At 43.7% G+C, this 21,437-nt stretch overlaps 1 protein-coding gene across 1 annotated transcript in view; it reads left to right on the forward strand.

The window, feature by feature from the left end:
* Positions 1-19,273, forward strand: part of LOC132648655 (grainyhead-like protein 2 homolog) — a 28,043-nt gene extending 8,770 nt beyond the window's left edge. Inside the window, exons 3-5 of the mRNA XM_060370884.1 lie at positions 10,303-10,479; positions 18,498-18,585; positions 18,962-19,273. Coding sequence (XP_060226867.1) covers positions 10,303-10,479; positions 18,498-18,585; positions 18,962-19,179 — 483 coding nt within the window. The 3' untranslated portion in view covers positions 19,180-19,273. The remainder of the gene's footprint in view (positions 1-10,302; positions 10,480-18,497; positions 18,586-18,961) is intronic.
* Positions 19,274-21,437: the final 2,164 nt, after the last annotated feature.

Below are 21,437 nucleotides of genomic sequence, written 5' to 3' on the forward strand. Positions count from 1 at the left end.
GAAAGCTAAACTTCTGGGTCTGGAGATGACTTAGTGGTTAAGAGCACTAGTCTTGTAGAGGACCCAAGTTCTATTTCCAGCACTCACATGGTGGCTCACAACCATCTGTGACTCCAGCTTTGAAGGGTCTGATGCTTCTAAACTCATAGAGCCTGGGCCATGCAAATGGTATACATACATACATACACACACACACACCACATACACACACCACGCACACACACGCAAAACACTTCTGTTCATAGAATAAAATGCATAAATCTGAAAAGTAATTTACAAAAATCTAAATTTGGTAGTCATGGTGTACCTTCCTAGGGCATGCTTCTAAATGGACTCTCCCTTGAACTCTTCCTTGAACTCCTGGACACCAGAGGAGGGGACAAGATGTGCAAACATTGGTTTTTAGAATGCACAGAGAGAGCGAATGGACTGCCTAAAGGATGCCATAGTTCCGGGTGAGCAAGGTTCATAACTTTGCTGGCTCCCTACCCCACAGCATCAACAGGAAGTTGATGCCTTTTCTTAGGGAGCTTCTACGGCAGTTAAAAGATAAAGCCGTTTGTGCAGAAGTTACCATTCACTTAGACTAAGTTAGTATTTTGCTTAACTTAGGCCAATTTTAAGCAGGTTATCTGATAGAGAATATTATAGGGCATCCCATGGTCTCAAAAGTAAAGAGAGCACTGGGAGAGGCTCCTGGGAGAGGTCTCAGAAGGATTGAGTTACACACAGCAGAGCAGGGCAAATGGCGTTTTTCTGTGTTTGCTGGGGCGTGGTGTGGGCAGAGGGAGCTTTAAAAGGGAAAGACAAACATTTGCTGGAGTCTGTGGTATTGAACTTAAACAAAGCCTTGCCTTTGTTCCTCTTTTATAAGGTAAGGGCTGACAGGAAAACTGGAGCTAATGCTTGTGAACAAGGAGTAATCTTTGGATGGCATCTCACCGAAGATATCAGTTGATCTTTTGTTAGTGTGGAGCAGCCATGGTCTCTGCCCTGCATTCTACTTACGGCTCTGAACTTCACAGCTATAAGCTATTGTGTTGTGCAGAGAATTGGATTACACACTTGGATTTCATGACATAATGGTGTGTGCCTGTGTGCACAATGACTAATATTTGTTCAGCAATTACTATATATCAGGCACCCTGCTAGGCCTTTATACGTATTATCCAATTATTCGTGTTTCTAAGCAGGTGACAGCTTTCATCTGAGGAGTGAGTTGAAGTTAGTAGCTTACCTCAGTAACACAGCAAATGCACAACAGAGCCAACCAAGTCTAGGCTGAGCACAGTCCTTCCATAGTGCTGGTCTATGTTGGAAGGACTGTGAAGGGACATCTCCACTCTCACGGCCAGGGAGACAAGGGTGTATTTGAGGCAGCAGATGAGATACCAGTTTTGAGAGATGGGATTCCTGGCCAGGCACAGGTCCTGCTCTCAGAGAAGCTAAGACAGGCCTGGAACTAAGGTGAACTTCCAAGACTCTTGCCTCCACCTCCCAGCACTGGTATCACAGGCAGGAACCACTGAGGCATGGCTTTTTCTTCTCCACTTTCAGCTGGAGAAAACAACTTAAGCAGCAAATTTATGTTCCTGTGTACAGTTGTATACAAAAACCACACAGACATTCACAGTGGCATTGGTTATAAACTAAAAGCTGGAAACAGCCTAATTGGGGGGCGGGATTTCTCATTCTATATGTAAGCATTTTTAAAGAGACACAGCTATCAGATTTCATCATTATGTGGGAAAAGTGAGAATTGGGAATATGTGTTCTCTTCTGCCCTTTGCAGAATAGGACAGAACTCACATTTGCATAGTACACTGAGGTACTTGACTGGGGAGCAAGGGTGGGAGAGTGTTTGCAGTTTTGCTTTTGGTGCCTTTTGAGTTTTGTATTGGATTAGAGCATTACAAAGTTTTTAGATCTGGGGATGTGGCTAAGTTGCTAGGCTGCTCACCTAGTATGTGCAAAGCCCAGGTTTTGATCACCAGCCACACACATACCAGGAATATATGAGGCCCTATCCAGAGAGGGTGTGATAGAGAGAAAGAGAGGACAAGAAAGCAAAACCACCAAAAAGTTGACTGAATTTACACTTAAATTCCCACAACAGGGAGCTTGTCAATGTGTGAAGCAGTCACTGTTAGGCAGTGTCCAAGGCCCTCCTCATCCTAGTATGCTGCTGTGTAAGATCCAATGGGGTGGCAGAGCTGAACAGTGAAAATTGGAGATGAATGGACTCTCTGGCCTAGACATCCCTCCTGCTAAGTTCTGTGGAGAAGTAGACTTAATCATTTTATTTTATTTTATTTTATTTTTTGGTGAGACAGGGTTTCTCTGTGTTGTTCTGGCTGTCTTGGAACTCACTATTTAGACTGGGATGTCCTTGAACTAAAAATCCCACCTTCCTCTGCGTCCCAGTGCTGGGATTAAAGGCATGCACCACCAGTCAGCCGATTTGATATTTTAAAAATAAATTTACCTTGATTTAATGTTTGTTTAATCATTGAGGCTTATAAACTGGAGTCATCTGAGGTTGGCTTTACAAACTCCCTGAGGAAAAATCTGGCCAGGATAGGGTAGTGTCCCCCTGAAAGAGCAGGGTTGGGGGCCCCTGTGGTGCAGTAGAGCTACCTGAGCAGTGCACAGGGGTGGCCTGCTTGACTGCTCTGGCTCTGAGGAAGAACAGTTACAAAGATGAGCATCATGGAGGTTGGCTGTGGGCTGTGTGGTGGGTGGCGAGGTTGGGGAAGCTCCTTACTTTTGCTTGTATGGCTCCTTTCCGGTTGAAAAGTATGGCCTCATTTAAATACCATAGCACCAAAGTGGGGATTATTAGAGCTTCTCAAAAGACAGGGTCTGCAAGAAGGAGGGCTGGCTGAAGGAGCTTCCTTCTGCTCCTTCCTTCCTTCCTTCCTTCCTTCCTTCCTTCCTTCCTTCCTTCCTTCCTTCCTTCCCTCCTTCTCCCTTTCTCTTTCTTTCTTTTTTTCATTCTTTCATTCTCTCTCTCTGTTTTTGTTCAAGACTTTCACCCTGCTCTCAGCTGTAGAGAAAGCTGGCATCTTCTAACCCCCTCACTGCAGGTGACCCCACTTACCACATGCATTGGAGGTTGTAGCCGAAGCCTCTGGCTCCCTGGGGAGCCCTGTGCCCTTTCACTACTAGCCTGCCTGGCCCAGGTTCGTCTTACATTTTTAATGTTTCTCTCACCTACTCTGGAAGGGTGTGAACCCTGCCACTCCGGAGCCCCACTGCTTTTCTCAGGTCTCACTGGGCCTCTTACTGGGTACTGTGGCCCACACCTACTTGTCCCACTTGACGCATGACACACGGGCCCCAGGGCAGCTTCGACGCTGATTCCAGGGATCTCCGCATCCCGCAGCCTTTGTTCTCACCCCTGATTCCTACAGGAAGCCTTCCCAGTTAAGCTCTTTACTTCTTTGCAAGTTCTCATAGCAAGTATGGTTTGTATTGTTCAACTAATTATGCTTGTTCCACAACACTGACTAGAACTGGGCATGAGCAGTGCTCTTGTCCCAGGAGCAGGGCCTGCTGTTAGAGAGCCTCTGTGCTTCTCATCTGTAGCCCTTCCAAGGGTGTGAGCATGTGTGGATAGGGAGGTGGTTAGCTGGACGGACAGACAGACAATCATGCTGAGTATGTTGTTGGTCTTATCGTAGCTATACTGCTACCTCAGTCACTAGGTAGGTAAATGGGCACGGAGACACGCTGTCAGGTAGCTTCAGAGGGTATATCCGGTCAGCAGTGACCCACTGTGTTGTCTTGACAACTTCAGCTACTCTGTCAGTCTCAGCTTCTAGGTACTATTATGAAAGCATGATTGTGCATAAAGGAAAAATGCATATTTGGAAAAAATTATGTTTCTTAACCCATTGAGTAAATACTTGATGAGGAACCTGATGAGGAACTTGATGAGGAACTTGATGAGGAATACTTGATGAGGAGCCTGGCAGAATGAAGCTGACCTGAGACAGAGAAATGGCCTTTTGGGCTTTTGCCCTCATGGAACAGGTAACTAAACACATTAAATTCAAATACTATTCAGTGTATGAAGAAAACAGAAAAGAGAAATGCAGTCAAGTATGCCTCTGGATGGGAAAGAGAGAAAAGTAACTCTGGCTTGTGTGTCTGAAGAGTTAGTATTGAACTGAAGTCTCAAAGGGGGCGGGGTAGTCGTCCAGTCGTCCAGTGTGGATCTGCAGAGACAGCAGACCGAAGTGCCCTGAAATGGACCAGATTTGACGTGCTCTGAAAACAACAACAACAAAAAAAAACACACTGGTGGTGGAAAAACAGAAAAACCATGGCAGGGTAGAATGTGAGAGCAACTCAAATGTTCATCTGTGTGTATTCAGACACACTTGTAGCATGTGTAAAAAATAAATACATTGTAAGAATGAAAGATAAAACAAAAAAAAAGAAATACAGTAATCATATCTACAAGTGCTGTATAATCGGAGGCTTCAGGAAATCCTGAACAAAACAGCAAAGGGGCCTGAGAGCAGGTGTGGGGGCTGGTCTTGCCTTGCTATCCTCACCTCTGAGCACACTGCCAGCACAGGAGGATGCTTGTCACTGCTGGGTGAGTCACAGCGTGAAGTGAGCGATAGCTCACATTTTATTATGTTCTTGCTTGGCTAGAGTTTACTCTTACTTTTTTTGCCTGTTTCATTTGTCATTCCATCTGCACTCATGTGGAAGAAAAATGACAAAATGTAAGGAAGCTATCTAAAGGTCTTTAATAAGAACCAAGAACTAATCCCAGCACCTGGGAGGCAGAGGCAGAGGCAGAGGCAGAGGCAGAGGCAGAGGCAGAGGCAGAGGCAGAGGCAGAGGCAGAGGCAGAGGCAGAGGCAGAGGCAGAGGCAGAGGCAGAGGCAGAGGCAGAGGCAGAGGCAGAGGCAGAGGCAGAGGCAGAGGCAGACGCAGACGCAGAGGCAGAGGCAGAGGCAGAGGCAGAGGCAGAGGCAGACGCAGACGCAGAGGCAGAGGCAGAGGCAGAGGCAGAGGCAGAGGCAGAGGGAGAGGCAGAGGCAGAGGCAGAGGCAGGAGGATCTCTGAGTTCAGGACAGCTAGAGCCACATAGTGAGATCCTGTCTAAGGAAGGAGAAGGGGAGAGAAGAAGGAGGAGGGGTGGGAGGAGGAGAGAGGGAGAAAGGGAAAGAAGGAGGGGGAGGAGAGGGAGGAAGAAGAAAAAAGAGGAGAGAAATTGGCACCAACACACTTACTTATTTATATAATATTTATGAAGGGAGAATGGGTTCTAGTGTTAAACTTATTTCTTGGTGCACACCCTACCTGTGGTTATTGCAATAAACCTGTGTGATTCTTTAGATGAGTTCTTTAGGATCCTGAGTATTAGGAAATACATTAATATATAAATAGCCTTTAGCCAGAAAGATAGTACAAGTACAAAATTCAATTTGTATGAAGTCAAATAAATCCATGACACTGAATCATGGTTGTGAGGATTTAGTTTTAAATCTTAAATTGCTTTCTAAATTAAATCAATTAAAGATAGGGTTGACTGTTTCTATTGGAAAGCCCAAGGAACAGTGTAAATTAACAATGAGATCATGGGTTGGCTCTGAAGCTCCCTGCTGTGTTCATTTTAATAAACTGTCTTATTTGCCTGGTGTGCAGCTGGGGTTGAGACCTCAGCAAAGTCACTTTTATGTTCGAAGCCACAAAAGGGGAATTGTCACTCACATGTAACAAGTGATTTTATTTTTAAAAAGTCACATGCTTTAGACTGCTTTTTCTGGGGAAGGTGTCTAAAAAATTATCTGCTTCACTCTGAACATGTAAGGAAATTGAAATGGTGTCTATTATTTGCCTGACTGCACAAGATTTAATTAGTCTTCCTGAAGAAGGAAAAGTGTGCTTCTAGAATTAGAGGAATCCACCTGAGGTTTGGGAAGGATGTAAGCAGAGGCCGCACAATTGTGTGTAACTCAGGGACAGGTCAGCTATGTACCGAGTCCATCTGCTCTTTGCATAGCCTGAGCTCCTATTGAAGCTAGAAATAACTTTCTGTGCTTGACATTTAGATGAACATTCAGGGGGTGAAATCATGCTTTGTCCTCAGCTCTGCAACACATTTACGTTGGGTTCTTTGTAGGTCAACTTAGGGGAAAGTTGCTCTTGTGTTTGCCTACTGCTGGTGGAGCTGTGGGACATGGTTGGGTTTGCAAAAAGAAGCAAATGCTTATCAGCTCCTCGGCCAAGGTTTCAGTTAACAGCCTTCTGTGCCGCCCCACCCCCACTTCCGTTAAAGTTCAACCATTTGGATTTTGAGTGTGGCACAGCCAGGCTGTGATTGATGCCATCAGACCCTGAAACTGCTTTCCAGGAGGTGGCCAGGAGAAGGAAGCGCTGCTGAGCCCAGCACAGCACCCTGCATGCTGGGCTGACCCGAGAGATGCCAGCACAGAAGGCAGGTTCCTGAGGTTTACCTTTTATGGGATCAGGCTGCCTTGAGTCTGAGCCACTCTGGGCCTTCTGTGGAGACCTTTCTCTTTTAAGAGCATTAAATCTAAATATCTCCCTGTTGAACTCTATTGGCTTTTAAGGACCTTGTGTACAGGGTGATTGACTTTTATGGCTCCTCCAAGGATGACTGAGTCTATTTATTGCCAGTGAGCATCCGTTATCTCATTGGCTCTAGATGACTAGGCTACTTAAGTGGTCCTTGTAAATAGTCATGATCTGTTGCTCTAGCTCTCTTAGGTCAGACTTGGAGATGACAGACCATAATTAGCTTTTCTTCCTAGCTATCATTGACCCTCAGTGAATGACATGCAAATTAGCAAGCCAGTCATGTAGGAAATATCCACCAGAACATTGTCTTCTCTTCTACTAGGCAGACCTATAGATGGAGTCTGGAGTGATGGTGGATTACATCAGGGAGATCTTTGTGAAATGCAGGGCCAGAATTAGGGACAACCACTAGTTCAGCAGAGTGAGCATTTTGTTTGCTGATACAAAACTGCATTCTGGCCTAGATCATCCCATTGGCAGCAATAGAACAAGTCAAGTGTGCCTAGAAAAGGACGCCTCCTTCCTGACCATCACATCAGTGGTCATGTTGCTACTTTAATCTTTAAGACACCAGCACGTATCTCTCACCCCATCTCACCCCTGCCTTCTGTGGTTGCAGGGCACAGAGCTTGCATATTTGTGTTGCTGAAGCCTCAGGAAACTTAAGATGTTTGAAAACATTTGCTGCTTAAGTGAATGTTAAATAAAATTTCTCTGTCATTTAGGGACTCTCCAAGGTAGCATTTTCTGTTACTGTGACTGTTATGGACAGAATATTTCTACGCTGGAAGTTTGGAAGATGCATCCTGCCTGCCATAGTCTTCATTACTCAGGCATTTGCATCTTCAGTTGATCTCACCCCCCTGCCCCCAGGCTTCTTTAGATTCTGTGAGGCCCCTGCTCAAATCTAGAGTATCTGTGGCTTATGTTTCACTAGTTTCCTCCAGGCTGAGGACTTTGTTCTGCGGGACCTCTGCTCACACCTCTCTTGTACTCGACCACTGTATGATGGTCATTGCTGAACACTGGTTGCATTCTCCTTGAATTGTTAGCTTCTGTCTCTTTCTAAGATCCTACACCATTTAATGCATTGTGTGCTTCACTGTGTGCTTCCATGGATACTTATAGACTGAATAAATGAATGAAAAGAATGAATGAGTGAAATGAATGTATATATTTAAAAGTATCTTTTCTTTACTTTTATAATATATAACATGATATTACAGGGTATATAAAGAGCAAAGTAGGGAAATTAAACTATTTATTATACAGTTATTCTTTCCCTTCCTGTGCGCACGCACCTATGCCTGTGTCTGTGTACAAAGCCGCTAAAATTTATTGTACACCATGCCTGTAATTCCAGCTCTAGAGAGCCTTAATCAGGAGGATCACCACAAGTTTAATACTACCCTGGGCTAAAGAGGGAGCTTCAAGTTTCAGGTGACCTTGAGCTGCCAAGGGGACCCTGTCTCAAAGACAAACAGATGGGAAAACATTTCTTTAACACAAATCCAATGTCTCTCAGAGTACCCACACATTAGATCTCTAGACGTACAGTGAGACAGAGTACCTTTAGTATTTGTTTTCGGGTTTTGGCTAGAAAGGTGGGAGCTAGTGGCACAGCTGGCAAAGTTGTTGTAATTAGCACATCATTGAAACTTGTCAAATGTCCTTAGACACCCCTGATGGGCAGAAGGAGGAGCTCACAGGTAAAAGGATGTGTGAAGAGGTGAAGCACTGACAATTAGATGCCTGGTGGTGTAAATTACTAAAAGTCTACAGGGTACCAAACAGATCAGCCTGGTACCTAGGAAGAACTCTGTGGCCTTCATTTTCCTTCAGGGCAACTCTAGGCACTTTCACAGAGGCACAAAGGTTTTGACATCCATCAAAAGTGGGCTTTTGATGGGATAACACTTTTGAAACTTTGTGTTACACATAATTATATATGTCCCGGTCCACCCCTGTCCCTGATACCCTTCCTCCTAGTTCTTGTCAGTATTCTTTGCTCATTCCAATAAAAATCACTATTACATAGTGTCTATATTAGTTTGTGTCACAATGACCAGAGCACCTGTTAGAAACAGCTTAGTGGAAGAAAGGTGTTTTGTTTTTCTTTCTTTTCCCAGAGTTTCAGAAGGTCCCAGTGCATTGTGGGTGGGAGGCATCATGGTAGGAGTGTGTGGCAGAGGCTGTTCAGATCAAGGTGGACCTGAAGGCAGAGAGCATGCCAAGAGCCAGGGGCTGGCTATATAACATAGGACCCAGAGACAGAGTTCCCAGCCAGGCCACTTCCTAAAGCTTTCATAGCCTCTAACAGCACTCATCTCTGGGGGAATTGTAGATGCAAACTATGAAAATGCCATCTTTTGGCTGTGACCCACCATTATGTAGAACAGGGTCATTTTTAGCTCATTTACACTCATCCTCTGTCTTTACCAATCCTTTACAGTGAAACTTGTTTTTTATTCTGTTAATCAAATAGAACTCTCAAAAACTGATTAGAGTTTCTGTCCTGTTGGCATCATGTCATTTCTATTGTATATTTTTTGTTTGTTTGTTTGTTTTTTAGCTTGAAGGTTTTAAAAGTTTTTCTATTGCATTTCCTGATGCCACATGTTATAAGATGAGGATTTAGTTTGTTCAGAATCTTGCTATAATTCCCAGGTTGCACTGGTCCTCATGATCCTCCTGACTCAGCTCCCTGACTGCTGGATTATAGGTGTGTGCCACCACTTCCTGTTAACAGGAGGAGGTTTATGCTGTTATTTAATCCCTCCTGTTTCGTTTCTTGCCTTTGCCAGCTCCTCTTCTTCACTAATGTGGAGTAGGTTAGCATTTAGATTTTCTTTTTCAGGGAGAGGGCTTGCAGGCACTTTAATGGGACCATTGAACATGGCAAGTATTGAGTGACATGTATGAGGCCCCTTAGCTGGTTAATGCTACTAGAGGCTGAAGTCGGGGATTTTGACTTGCAATCTAGTGGGATTCCTGTAAGTTCAGTTATCTAATGCTTAGTGAGTTCTTTGCTAGGCATTGTATTAGGTGCCAGGTCATATTAAATAATAAGAAATTATTCCAGACAGACCTCACGCTCCACAGTCAAGGAAGGAAGTTTTACAAAACATAACTGGGTTTCAATGCTATTCTATTAAAAAAGAATAGTTATCTAATTATTATTATTTTTTATCCTGCAGGTCAGAAGTTAGGGAAAGTTATAACTAGAAGTGTCAACTTCTTAGATTAATTGACTAATTTAGTATGTGGGTGTGCCTGAGTGTATGTATGTGTGCCACGTGCATCCAGGAGCATATAGAAGCCAGAAGACGGTCTCAGATCCGCTGGAACTGGAGTTACAACAGTTGTGCACCACCGTGTGGGTCCTGGAAATCAAACCCTAGTCCTCTGCAAGAGTAGCAAGTGCTCTTAACTGCTGACACATTTCTGTAGCCCCAGAAGTGGCGATTTTAATATACCAAGAAAATAACCTAGTTAACTCATTTATAGTGATGTGCTTTCTAGACAGTCATTTAAATTGTCTATTTCAAGTTCAAATATCAAAGCAAATTGTTTAGAAGTTTACAGCCATATAATGTTTTGTGCATCTGGCAGGATTCTATGGGAGAGTATTGAACAGTTATCAGTTGTCCTTATAGGTTTGTGTAGGATTTTCACTTCACATGCCTGCCTGCCTCCCTCTTTGAAGGTCCTCTGCATGGCAGTTTGTGAACTTTCTTCTTTTTCTGCCTCCTTCAGATTTTCATCACAGTGAATTGCTTGAGTACAGATTTCTCCTCCCAGAAGGGCGTGAAAGGACTTCCTTTGATGATTCAGATTGACACATACAGTTACAATAACCGCAGCAATAAACCCATCCACAGAGCGTACTGCCAGATCAAGGTCTTCTGCGACAAGGTGAGTAAAGACAAATTTGTCAGAAAGGTTCTGTTATGGCTAGATGTTCTTTTTAATGACATTTCTCCCTTGTCGCTGTTCTCGGCCAACCACAGAGACATGGCAGTCTTTTATTCTCAAGTCCTGTTAGATATTTAGGGAGTCACCAATCCACTGTCCTTTGTCTTGGCTCTTGCTGTTTTCAGTATTTTTACCATTAATTTAATGACTGGCATTGCCCTGGGGCTTAGTTCTCTCAGGCTGATAAAACAAAATACCTGAGGCTAGGTGGTGTGAACAATAGAAATGTACTTTCTACGGAAACCTCAGCGCTATGAGTTCAGTCCCTGTGAGGGACTTCCTGGCTGCCGGTAGGCATGTTCTTTCCTTATGCTCACATGGAAGAAAAAGAGAAGAGCTCTCCTGTGTCTTTTCACGGGACACTGTCACATCAGGGATCAGCCTCATCACCTCACCAGCGTTAAGGGCTTCGCTTCAGCACATGATGGGTGAAATGAGGGAACCTTCAGTTTGTAGCATACTGTGCTTTGGTCCGAGCATGCAGCTGAGATGACAGATCTGGAATATCCGCTGGGTGTAGACACTACTGTAGAACACACATTGCAATCTTGGCCATTTGTTGAGTTGCATGGGGCCTCACCTAGAACTTTCAGGACTAGAAACCTTGCCTACAAAATAAGTTCATCATTTCTTACACAGCACACAGTGCTTTCATCTCCATGATTGCTACTATAAACTTTAACAGAATAGTTAGAATAAGAAAGCTTCAACCCTGAAGGTCAGGTACAAGAGATGGTCACAGGTGTGAGCACATGTACTGATCATTTGACAGCCTGTGTGAGGTCAGCCTCTGTGAGGGCAAGTAACGGAGCCTAAGGTACTCATTGGAAAGCACCAAGGGGCCTTCTGAGGACAGGGTGTGAGGTGGGCTGGGGGAAAAAATTCTAAAGACCCTAGCTGGCTGGTGTGTGCAAAGGGACTGACATTGCTATGTTGTTTTGCATGAGAAGTTACAATGTAAAGCCCTGATCTAAGGGGAAAACCCTGTTCTGGGAAAAACTGGTAAGAGTAAAATCAGCTACTGGAGTGGGCAAACAGGTGGCCGGGAAAGAAAAGCACAAAAGAAAATTAAGATAGGAAGGGACACTCTCCTGGTTAGTTTTTGCCACACAGCTGGAGAGTTTTCTCGTAAGAGAAGGGCCAACCGAGAAAATTCCTCTAGCAGATTAGCATGTGTGTAAGTCTAAGGAGCAGTTTCTTGATTGATGGGTGATGTGGAAGGGCTTAGCTTACTAAGGGCTTAGCTTGCTAGCCCTGGGCAGGAGATCCTGGGTATATAAGAAAGCAAACTGAGCAAATCTTGAAGAGCAAGCCAGTACGAGACATTTCTTCATGGTCTCTGATTCTGTTCCTGCCTCCAGGTTCCTGCCTTGAGTTTTTCTCCCTCAGTGATGGCCTGCACCTGTAAGAGGAAGTAAGCCCTTTGCTCTCCAGGTTGCTTTTGCCGTGGTCTTTATTGTAACAATAGAAAGCACACAGAAATGTCTATCTATACTCTGTATTTATATACAGAGTAGGCCATCTTATAAAACAGAAGACTAGGGGCTGGCTCAGTCCTAAAGAACACTTGCTGCTCTTGAAAAGGACTCAGATTCAGTTTCCAGTAACTGACAGCTTTACAGCCATTGGCAACTCCAGTTTCAAGGGATCTGGTACCCTCTTCTGGCCTCTGTGGGCACCAGGCACTCATGTGGTGCATGTACACATGTGCAAACAAAACACTCCCCAAAATAAAATGAATAAACCTTAAAGCAACAATAACAGTGCGCTTCTTTGTATTACTGTGTGAACATTTAAGAAGAGGGATTGTAGGTTACAAGCCTCAGGGGAGAACTGTCCTGGCTTCTCATGTTGCCCAAAGTGACTCCGAAAATAGCCCCCCCCCCAAAAAAAACGCATTTCATTAAAAACAAGATTAAGGTCAGACCAACTTCCTTATGAACAGTGAATGAACATCATGAAGCTACTACCACCCAGCAGATGAAAAACAGCCCAATATCTCAAAGTGAGCCAATGAATCTCGCTAACAGGAAGCTTGAAAACCATGTATATGAAGAATAGACCTATGCTTGAGCTCAGGCAAGAACTTGCAATAGAAGCAGAAGTATTCCATAATGTACGAGAAGCAGCTAGTGGCTAGGCCAGTGACAGGTCATAAGGAGGTGCAGGTGGGAAAACAGCGCAGAATAGAAGGAAATTATAAAAGAGAGGAGTGAACATACCACATACAAGAGCTAGAGATGACTGAATATTTGTAGAACAGTGGTCATTGAGAAGAACAAACCAAGAAAAAAAAAAAACAATAAACTCCCAAGCAACAGAATACAACAAATGCAAAAATGGTACATCAGAACCATGGGAGAGTGTTTATACCGTGCTGGGGGAACTGGCTCAGGAAAACAATATGAAACAACAGCTATCAGATGGGCAGAGTGGCACACACCTTTTAACCCAGCACTAGGGAGGCAGAGGCAGGTGTGTGTCTGTAAGTTTGACCAGCCATGTCTATGTAGTGTGTTCCAAGACAGCCAGTGAGACTCTGTCTCAGGGGGTTAAAAAAAGAAAGCATAGCTATCAGACTTTGAAAAGATGAAAACTATTCTTTGGGCATTTAATTAAAGGAAAATAAATAATTAGAAGTGAATAGGGATATTTTTATCATCAAAAATTTCAACAGTAATACTCTATCAGGAGAAAATAGTTATCTGAATAGAATAAAGTAAACCAAGGACTTTTTTTCTACCCAATTAACTCCAATGTAAAGAATATAGAAAAACACAAACTTCAAATAAAACATAAACGACAATATAACATCCCAATTCTGGTGAATATTCCTTCTCCCTAAATCTAGTAGAGAATAAACTCTAGACATGGAATGTGAAAGCACAGGTGATATGCTGATGGAGGGCACACAGTTATCTGTAAATCGGAGAGTGCAGACATCCCTCACTAGCCATCAGTGTGGCCTACTACTACTACTTAGTCATAGGATGACTACTGAAAAGCTCAATAAACTGCAGGGAAATGGCTCAGTGGATAAGAGTACTTTTTATGTAAGCACAAGGCCCTAAATTTGAATCCTTACCACTAGTATAAAAATCTGGGCGTATTGCATGTGCCTGTAACATTGGGATTGTTTCTGAGGCATGTGGGTGTCCAGCCACTCACTGTAGCTTAAATGTCAAACTTTAGGTTCAATGAGAGACCTGTCTCAAGGCAATAAGTCAGGGCATAATAGAGGAGGACATTCCAAATGCTTCTCTGGCCTCATAACACACTGAAGGACACTTGCACACAACACACATACATACAAGTGAGGTAACAAAGACAGTGTAATCTCACTGGCTGCTTATAGGTATACACTGGTGACTACTTCAGATTAGATGATGGAGAAGAGAAATGAAAAGAGGCCCGTAGCTAATTCCATGCTACCCTTCATTCTTAAAGCTACACCAGTCTGTTTTAAATTGCCTGTTATAGCAATGAAATAGCACAGGGAGGAATGTGTCCCTGTGAGCCAAGAGAAGTGACAGCAGAGAGGAAATGGTTAAGAGAAGATAATAAAAGCCACTGGAATTGCACTGTAGGCACAGCTGTATAGCCCTTATAGAACCGAGGGACAGTTAGGTAGCCTCCAGAGCCCAGAGGCCATTTGACGCAACACTCAGTGAGTACATACACATGGGTCAAAGGCACTTGGCTGGACTCACGCAGCAGAGGAGCTGGGTCCAGACATAGATCTGTCTCAGTTCAGACTCCTTGAATCAATAGCTAACTTTATACACTGAATGTGAGAGTGACTACTGATCATTCAAAAAACCCAAAACTAAACAAACACACACACAAAACCCCAAACTTGTAGGGAGGAGAGTATTGCACTGTGGTTGTGAGCCTATGTCATAGAGGAAAAGAGGCTTTAAGGGATAAAATGGGCTCATTATACCAGTTGTTTGCCAATTAAAAAAAAAACAAACCTATTTTCATTCAGTTATTTTTCCTTTCAGTGAGAAAGGATGAGAAGGGGAATGTGTACGTTCCCTACCTGCCCCAAAGCTTTGTTTTTGAAGTCACATGGCGGGGCCTTAGGCTAGGAAAAGGTGGTTGGAAAAACCATTTACTTGTATGGCTATGATTTTAAACATTGAAAACCCAGAATGGATCACTCTCATGTACGCTTTGCCAATAAGAAAGGTCACATTCCTAATAGTTCCTGTTTTAAATGCCCTAATGAAGCATGATGGATTGGCATTTTTTTTTCAAGCAGTGAGTGATGACATAGGTTTCTGTATATTGCAGTGTTAAGGAGTGGGGAATGTCAAGAAACTCACATGAAGAAGAGTTTTAGGACCTTGTGGATGGGTTAACTGTAATTGCATCAGCTGCATCAAATTTGCCCTCTTAAATGAAATGGACTTCTTCCCTAAGTGTAGAAGTAATGTTTTCTGGAAGTTTTGGTGACAAGTACTCCTAGGAAATAAAGTGATGCAAGATCTTGGTGGAGGCAGATCTGTCTGTACTGAATGTGTAGTGCTTTTTTGGGTCTTACTGAAATCACAGCTTTATTTAGAAATGAGAATGACAGTTCCCCAAGAGTGTATAATGTGTTTCTAGTTCCTGAAAACTATACTGCACATATATAATTTTTTCCAAAAATACGCTTAATTCATTTTATGATCTTGTATAAAACCCCATATGTGGTAGCCACAGCTGGAGCCTAGGTCCTCTGAACTCTGGTGAGGGTTTTCTCAAGGTGGTCCATGAATTCCTGATGAGGTTATTTGATGAACACAGTCTTTCCCAGAGGTTCCAGGATCAAGAAGCTGTAGGACTTGGAGATGGCATGAAAGGTGGCCTTGATGGAGTTGCCCAGGGTGGCAGTGCAGCCCTGTCTTATGTTGGCGGTCATTAATACTGGCTATACTTAGCAGCTTTCTGGACACAGGAGCAGAGATGATGCCAGTGCCTCTCGGTTGGGGGGGACTCAGCAGTGTGGAACCACAGCTTCCTGTCACTCTGCATGGAACAATGTGGGGCTTGCCAATCTTGTTTCCCAACTAGCCTTTCCATACAGAAAGAGTGGAAAGCTTGGCCAAGATGATAGCCCCTCGGGTTTTGATTGGCTATATCCTTGGACCACTTAATACCAGGGCCAACATAACTATTCTAGTCCCCAATAGCAACTAAAGCCTTGAACTGGGTCCTCATTGCAGCATCTACCCTGGCAAGATCTTCAGAATCTCATCTTTTGGGGATGCTCTCAGGAAAAAGCTGATGGTCTAGGATTCCTTAATGGGTGGGGAGAAGAGGTAAATTGTCTCCAGGAATTCTATTTTCAAGTCCTTGACCAGGTGGCCCAGCTTGGTGACAGGGATCCACTCCTTGTCTTTGGCTTTACCTCCAGAAGCCTCACAGCTTCTATTATAACCTCAGTCCCCAAGGCTACTGCCAAGTCCTCTGCAGAAGCTGTTGTGGCCTTCCAAGCCTGGACCAGAGGTATTCTGTATCATCCACTGTTTGCTGTTTTCCTGAAGAGGAGGATGATATAGATAATTCTTAAACAATTCTTTCTTGGCTATTCTCAGAAATAGCACAAATAAAACCATTCTTTAAAAGTAAAATTTCTTGGGCTGTACCCATTTTTATTGGTTACTTTTCTCGTGCTAAGATAAAATGCCATATGGGTCCAGAGGGTTGAGTTTATCATGGCAGGTGAGGCATAGCAGTGTGAAAGTAAGCATGAAAGTAGGAGCAGGAAGATGAGATGCAGGCATAGTGCAGAGAGAGAAAGTGGAGTGAGGTTTTAAACTCTCTTAAGCCCACCCCCAGTGATGCACTTTCTCCAATGAGCCTTTCTCCAATGATGCCAGCTTCCCAGGAATCACCACCAACTGGGGACCAAGTGTTTGCATACCAGGCTCTGGAGAATGTTCTCATTCAGGTCATTGCACTATCTGTCTGAGTTAGCCGTCTAGCACTGGGATAAAGCCCATGACCAAAAGCAGCAGGTGGGAGAGTGGGCTTGTTTCGTCTTATTCTTCCAGGGCACATCACAGAGTGAAGGCAGGGAAGGAGCTCACAGCAGGAACCTGGAGGCAGGAACTGAGGCAGTGGTTATGAAGGAGAGCTGCTTACTGACTTGCCCTGCTCCTGCACACCCCCTCTCCCCGGCTTGCTCAGCTTGCTTTCTTAGATCCAGGAGCCTGTGCCATGGCCGACACCACTGCCAGCAGGCTGGGCCTTTTCTCATCCATCAAGAAAATGCTCCACAGGCATTTTCTCAGTTGAGATTCTCTCCTATGACTTTAGCTTGTGTCAAGTTGATCAACAAACAAATAAAACAAAACAAAAACACAGCAAACTAACCAGGGCAATATTCAGCATGATGAGTGTTTTTCACATGACACTAATACTTAAAAATAACACAAAATTTGACAATGAAAAAATAATTTGTATAATTTTGGGATGTGTCTTGAGTGAACTATAATTTATAGGGGTAGATAATACATATTTGTATGGAATACTGAATTACACATAGCTTCCAACACATGGCAAAGTGCTCTGTATGTATCTAAGAAAAAATGTTGCCATTTCCCACTCCAAACTTGAAGTTGGTTTGAGCAAGGTGTTATTGGGGGCATTTAGAATTGATTTCTCTTTGTTTAAACACAAAGGCTCTACAAAAATCTGTGTTATTTTGATGAGTTTTTTGTAGCCGGTGTATCTATATTTCTCTATGTTGTCCCTCTTGCTGTGGATTTCCATGGCCTGTAAGTATCAATGACACCTCAAAATTTAATGTAAAATAGCATAAGAACCGCTATTTCTTTGGTAGTTTTTGGTATGAAAGGTGCATTGTGATTGTCTGAGTCCCATCTATGGAAAACAGCAGTGGCCCATCCTTCAAGAACTCCCTCCAAAGCCATGGTGCTCTTGCTGAACCCAAGTCCCCACTGTATCCTAGTCTTGTCTGGCTTTCTGCTCTAAGTCAGTAAGACCAGTAAGAGTCAGTGTGACCAAAAGTGTATTTGGTTTGTCTGAAGGGTGCAGATTACTGGGTGCTTTATGTGGTGTGTGTCACTGTTTCCTAAACAGACTGCAAGGAAAGAGACTGTTAACATGGACCTAGGAAGCAGGTTTGGCTTGGTGTCCTGTGAATGTCACCTGTGAATTGTGAATTCATGGTGTACTTGAATTCTGCTGAAGCCAGAATGGAGGAAGCTGTGCTGGATGCCTTTCTGGGATCAGGAGAGGAAAACAGGTTAAGAAATGGCCCAAAAGAAATATGAACAGCAAATGATGCTGACACCAGGGGCAGCTGATCAGGTAGTGGAGCAGGAGAAGGCCTTGAATTTGGCTAATAAGAAGTCAAATTACAAAGAACAGGAGCACAGAAGTGAGTGAATGCATGTTTCTCCTACGTGGTAGAGTGAGCACCATCTCTAAGCATACAGGGAAATACGATAATTTCATGTGCAGAGTGATCCCGCATCTTTGTGTGGCTACAAAAATGCCCCCTTTATTTCTTCCTGTGATGATTTTTGAAAAAATTCATAACCATAGGCAGAGGAAAACTTGCCCTGGGAAGTGGCACTTGCCTGAAAGCTGTCTGTGCCTAGGAGCGGACGCCATGGGCCAGTGCTTAGGCTGCTCTATTAATAGCACTGAGCTACCCAGCAGGTGACACTGGGCCAGAGAACTCAGCCTGTTCTTTCCCCATGGATTCAAAAGCCAAGTTCATGGAGTAGGCATGAGACAGGAAGAGGCAGCAATCCGATGAGCTGGCCTTACAGGTCAGAATGTAGCATGAAGATCTGTGAGTGTTCTCATTTTGCTGAGGCAGGAGGCTTCCTGGCTTCCTCTTCCCATCTTCATGCTGTGTGTGAGAGAGAGAAAGAAAATGAGAATATTCTTTTATGCTCTGAAAACATACCTTGCTTGGTCTCTGTTTTCCCCATCAGGGAGCAGAAAGAAAAATCCGAGATGAAGAGAGAAAGCAGAATAGGAAGAAAGGGAAGGGCCAGGCCTCCCAAACCCAGTGCAACAACTGTAAGTCAACCCCTCCCCAATGCTGATTGTAGCCAGCAGGGTCCTTTGAAGAGACAGAAGAAGCTGGCTACAGGGGAAGGTACGAAGGCTCCAGGTGTGGCCTGCTTTGCCCCTACAGTGCAGACAGGGGCAGCGTTGACATGGAAAGCAAACAGAAGTCCTCCGCGGTACACACAGGACAGCTGGAAGTGGAGGAGCCTTCTACCCTCATTGTACTTCCCAGAATCCCATGCTCTTTTTGTTTATTTGGGCCTGGGGAAGGGCATTTGAAGCATAATCTAGGCTGCTGGGAAAGCTTTGGGGGAGGATCATGAACTTGGCTGACAGTGTTCATGTGTGCATAGCCCTGTTCTGTGGTTGTTGTGGTTTCGTGCAGCCTCTGACGGGAAGCTGGCCGCCATACCTTTACAGAAGAAAAGTGACATCACGTACTTCAAAACCATGCCTGACCTGCACTCGCAGCCCGTGCTCTTCATACCAGATGTTCACTTTGCCAACCTGCAGAGGACTGGACAGGTACTACTTTTGCTCACAGCCTCCTACTGCCCTCCTCAGGGTGTGCTGGTGTGTACGCAGAACAGGCCACAAAAATAAACTCAAGCAGCAGGGGAATGGCAACACAAAAAGTAGGTTTTTACAGAAAACATTGTCTTGGGAGGAAATACTGGCATGCTAAGGCAAAGAAAGGTGTGAGCTGTTATTAGAGCATTGTTGACAACAGGACAGGAGAAAGCTCCTCATCTGCCTGTTCAAGTTGTGGTGTCTGTGAAGCAGACTCGGTCAGTGCACATATCGCCACCTAGTGGTGAGAGGTAAAACTGTTTCATACATTTCATACATACATTTGCCCAGAGGAGAGAAATTAAGATCTTGTCAACAATTTTTTCCTTAGCAAATTAGTAGTTCTCATTGAGTGGATAAATCATTAGTCATCTGAGGGAAAAAGAGTGTTAGATCTTCCTTCAAAAACACAATAGCCAAGTCCTATGGTTATATCTACAAATGAAATGAAGGATTGGAAATCAAATAAATATTCAATAATCATTATGACAGCTTAGTTTTGTGGAAGATTATGCAGACACTGAAATTTAATGATGAAAACTATGCATCCACAGGAGAATTAATTATGATTTTGTTCAATAAAAACTAAAAGGGTACTGGTGTGCTGGGTCTAGCACTCCAGTGCTGACGGAGCTGAACTGGAGCTTGCTCAGGGTTTTTCCTGTGCTAACTGAAGACTGGTCCTCTATAAGGGAAGGTTTACAGAATTCTCGGGTGATGCTGATGTTATTTCCTTTACTCTTTAAGGTTACTTCTCCCAAGGGAGAAATGAAAACTGGAGAAGAAAGAAAAGATGTTTCTTAGCATCAGCCCGAGTTTGTTTTGGCCATACTAATTGGGACTTTAATTTTGCCTCGTTTTGTTTTCTTTTGAATCCAGAATCCTTAGCTGAAAGGATTGTTTTGAGAAATAGGAGCATTATGACAAACTCAAGTCCCCTCACATTCTAAGTGCTGGGACTTGACATCAGCCTGATTTCTCAATCTTGCAGCTTCTCCTTTTTCTGGAGAATGTTTTATATAGTGACAAGGCAGCTGTACAAGCAGAGGATCATGGTGTGTGGGGGGGTTGCATGTGTGCATATGCATGAGTGTGTGTGTGTTTATTTGTTTCTCGGTTCATGATATAATATGATAATAAATATATTCATACTTTTTGCATGGAGTACATTTCTACTAAAATTCATTTTAACATTTCTATCTTGTCTTATTACATAGGAACCAATATATAAGAGGAAAGAATATGAATATTGTATCTTTTCCAGAAAAGACAGCCAGCAAGGCTGTGTGTGTGAGAGAGAGATGGTTGCCTGCATGTGGCACCACTGTCTGGCACTGTCTGCAGGATACTTCAGTTTCTCTAATTCTGATTGTGCTTGCCACTGCTCGTTCCTAATGACACTTGTCCTTGGAGATCTTCCTTTTGCCACATGACCTTTAGAGCATGAAGAGAGTTAATGAATGAAAAACTGAAATAAAAAGAGGAAGATGTGGCTCCCCTTAAAGTGTGGAGATTTTTATTGTATATGTAAAGGACAAAGCAGGCAGAGGGAGGAGTCCAGGCTGAACATGGCCAGCTGACTAAACGGGCAAGGAGAGAGAAGTAAGAAAGAAGCCAAGAGCTGCCACCAGGTTCAAGAGGCAAAGAAAGCCAAAATGGCTGAGTTACATGCTGTTGGAACAGGAAGTCCAGCCAAGAGAGGAGTGTAGGGGAGGGGTTGGGGTGAGGTATGTTGAGAGGAGCCACAGGTCCTGAGGGATGCTGGCCCGATTTGATATGTGAAATAGGCATCCCAGTTAAATATTTGTCCACCAGTTTCTTTGCTGACAGTTTACCCTTACATTTCTGTGGTGATGGGAAACCAGGGTAAGCCCCCTTTGACGAACAAACACCCGGGAGCCAGCACAGCCTTTCTAAAGAATGTGTTTAGATCTTACCAACAGATTTTCTTATTGTCAGGAGCAACATTTGGCAGAGAGCCAGAGTAACCTGATCAGATCAGACCAGCTTAAGCTAGAAATAGTCACATTTCTGAATTTACTTTATAAAAATCTAACACACACACCATTGCTAATCAAATGTATCTTTTTTCCTCTTCACAGATAGTTTGTACAGTCAGACAACTCATTCAGATTTCTGTTTTATCCTGTCTGACATGAGCCTCTTGTTTTCCCCACAGGTGTATTACAACACAGATGACAAACGAGAAGGGTAAGAGCAGTCCTTCATTCTAAGCACATAATGTTTGTTTGTGGGGTGGCAATGCACCTTCCCAGCCTGGGCCGCCCTGG

Source organism: Meriones unguiculatus, chromosome 17, assembly GCF_030254825.1.
Source record: "Meriones unguiculatus strain TT.TT164.6M chromosome 17, Bangor_MerUng_6.1, whole genome shotgun sequence".
In the NCBI taxonomy this organism is placed as follows: Eukaryota; Metazoa; Chordata; class Mammalia; order Rodentia; family Muridae; genus Meriones; species Meriones unguiculatus.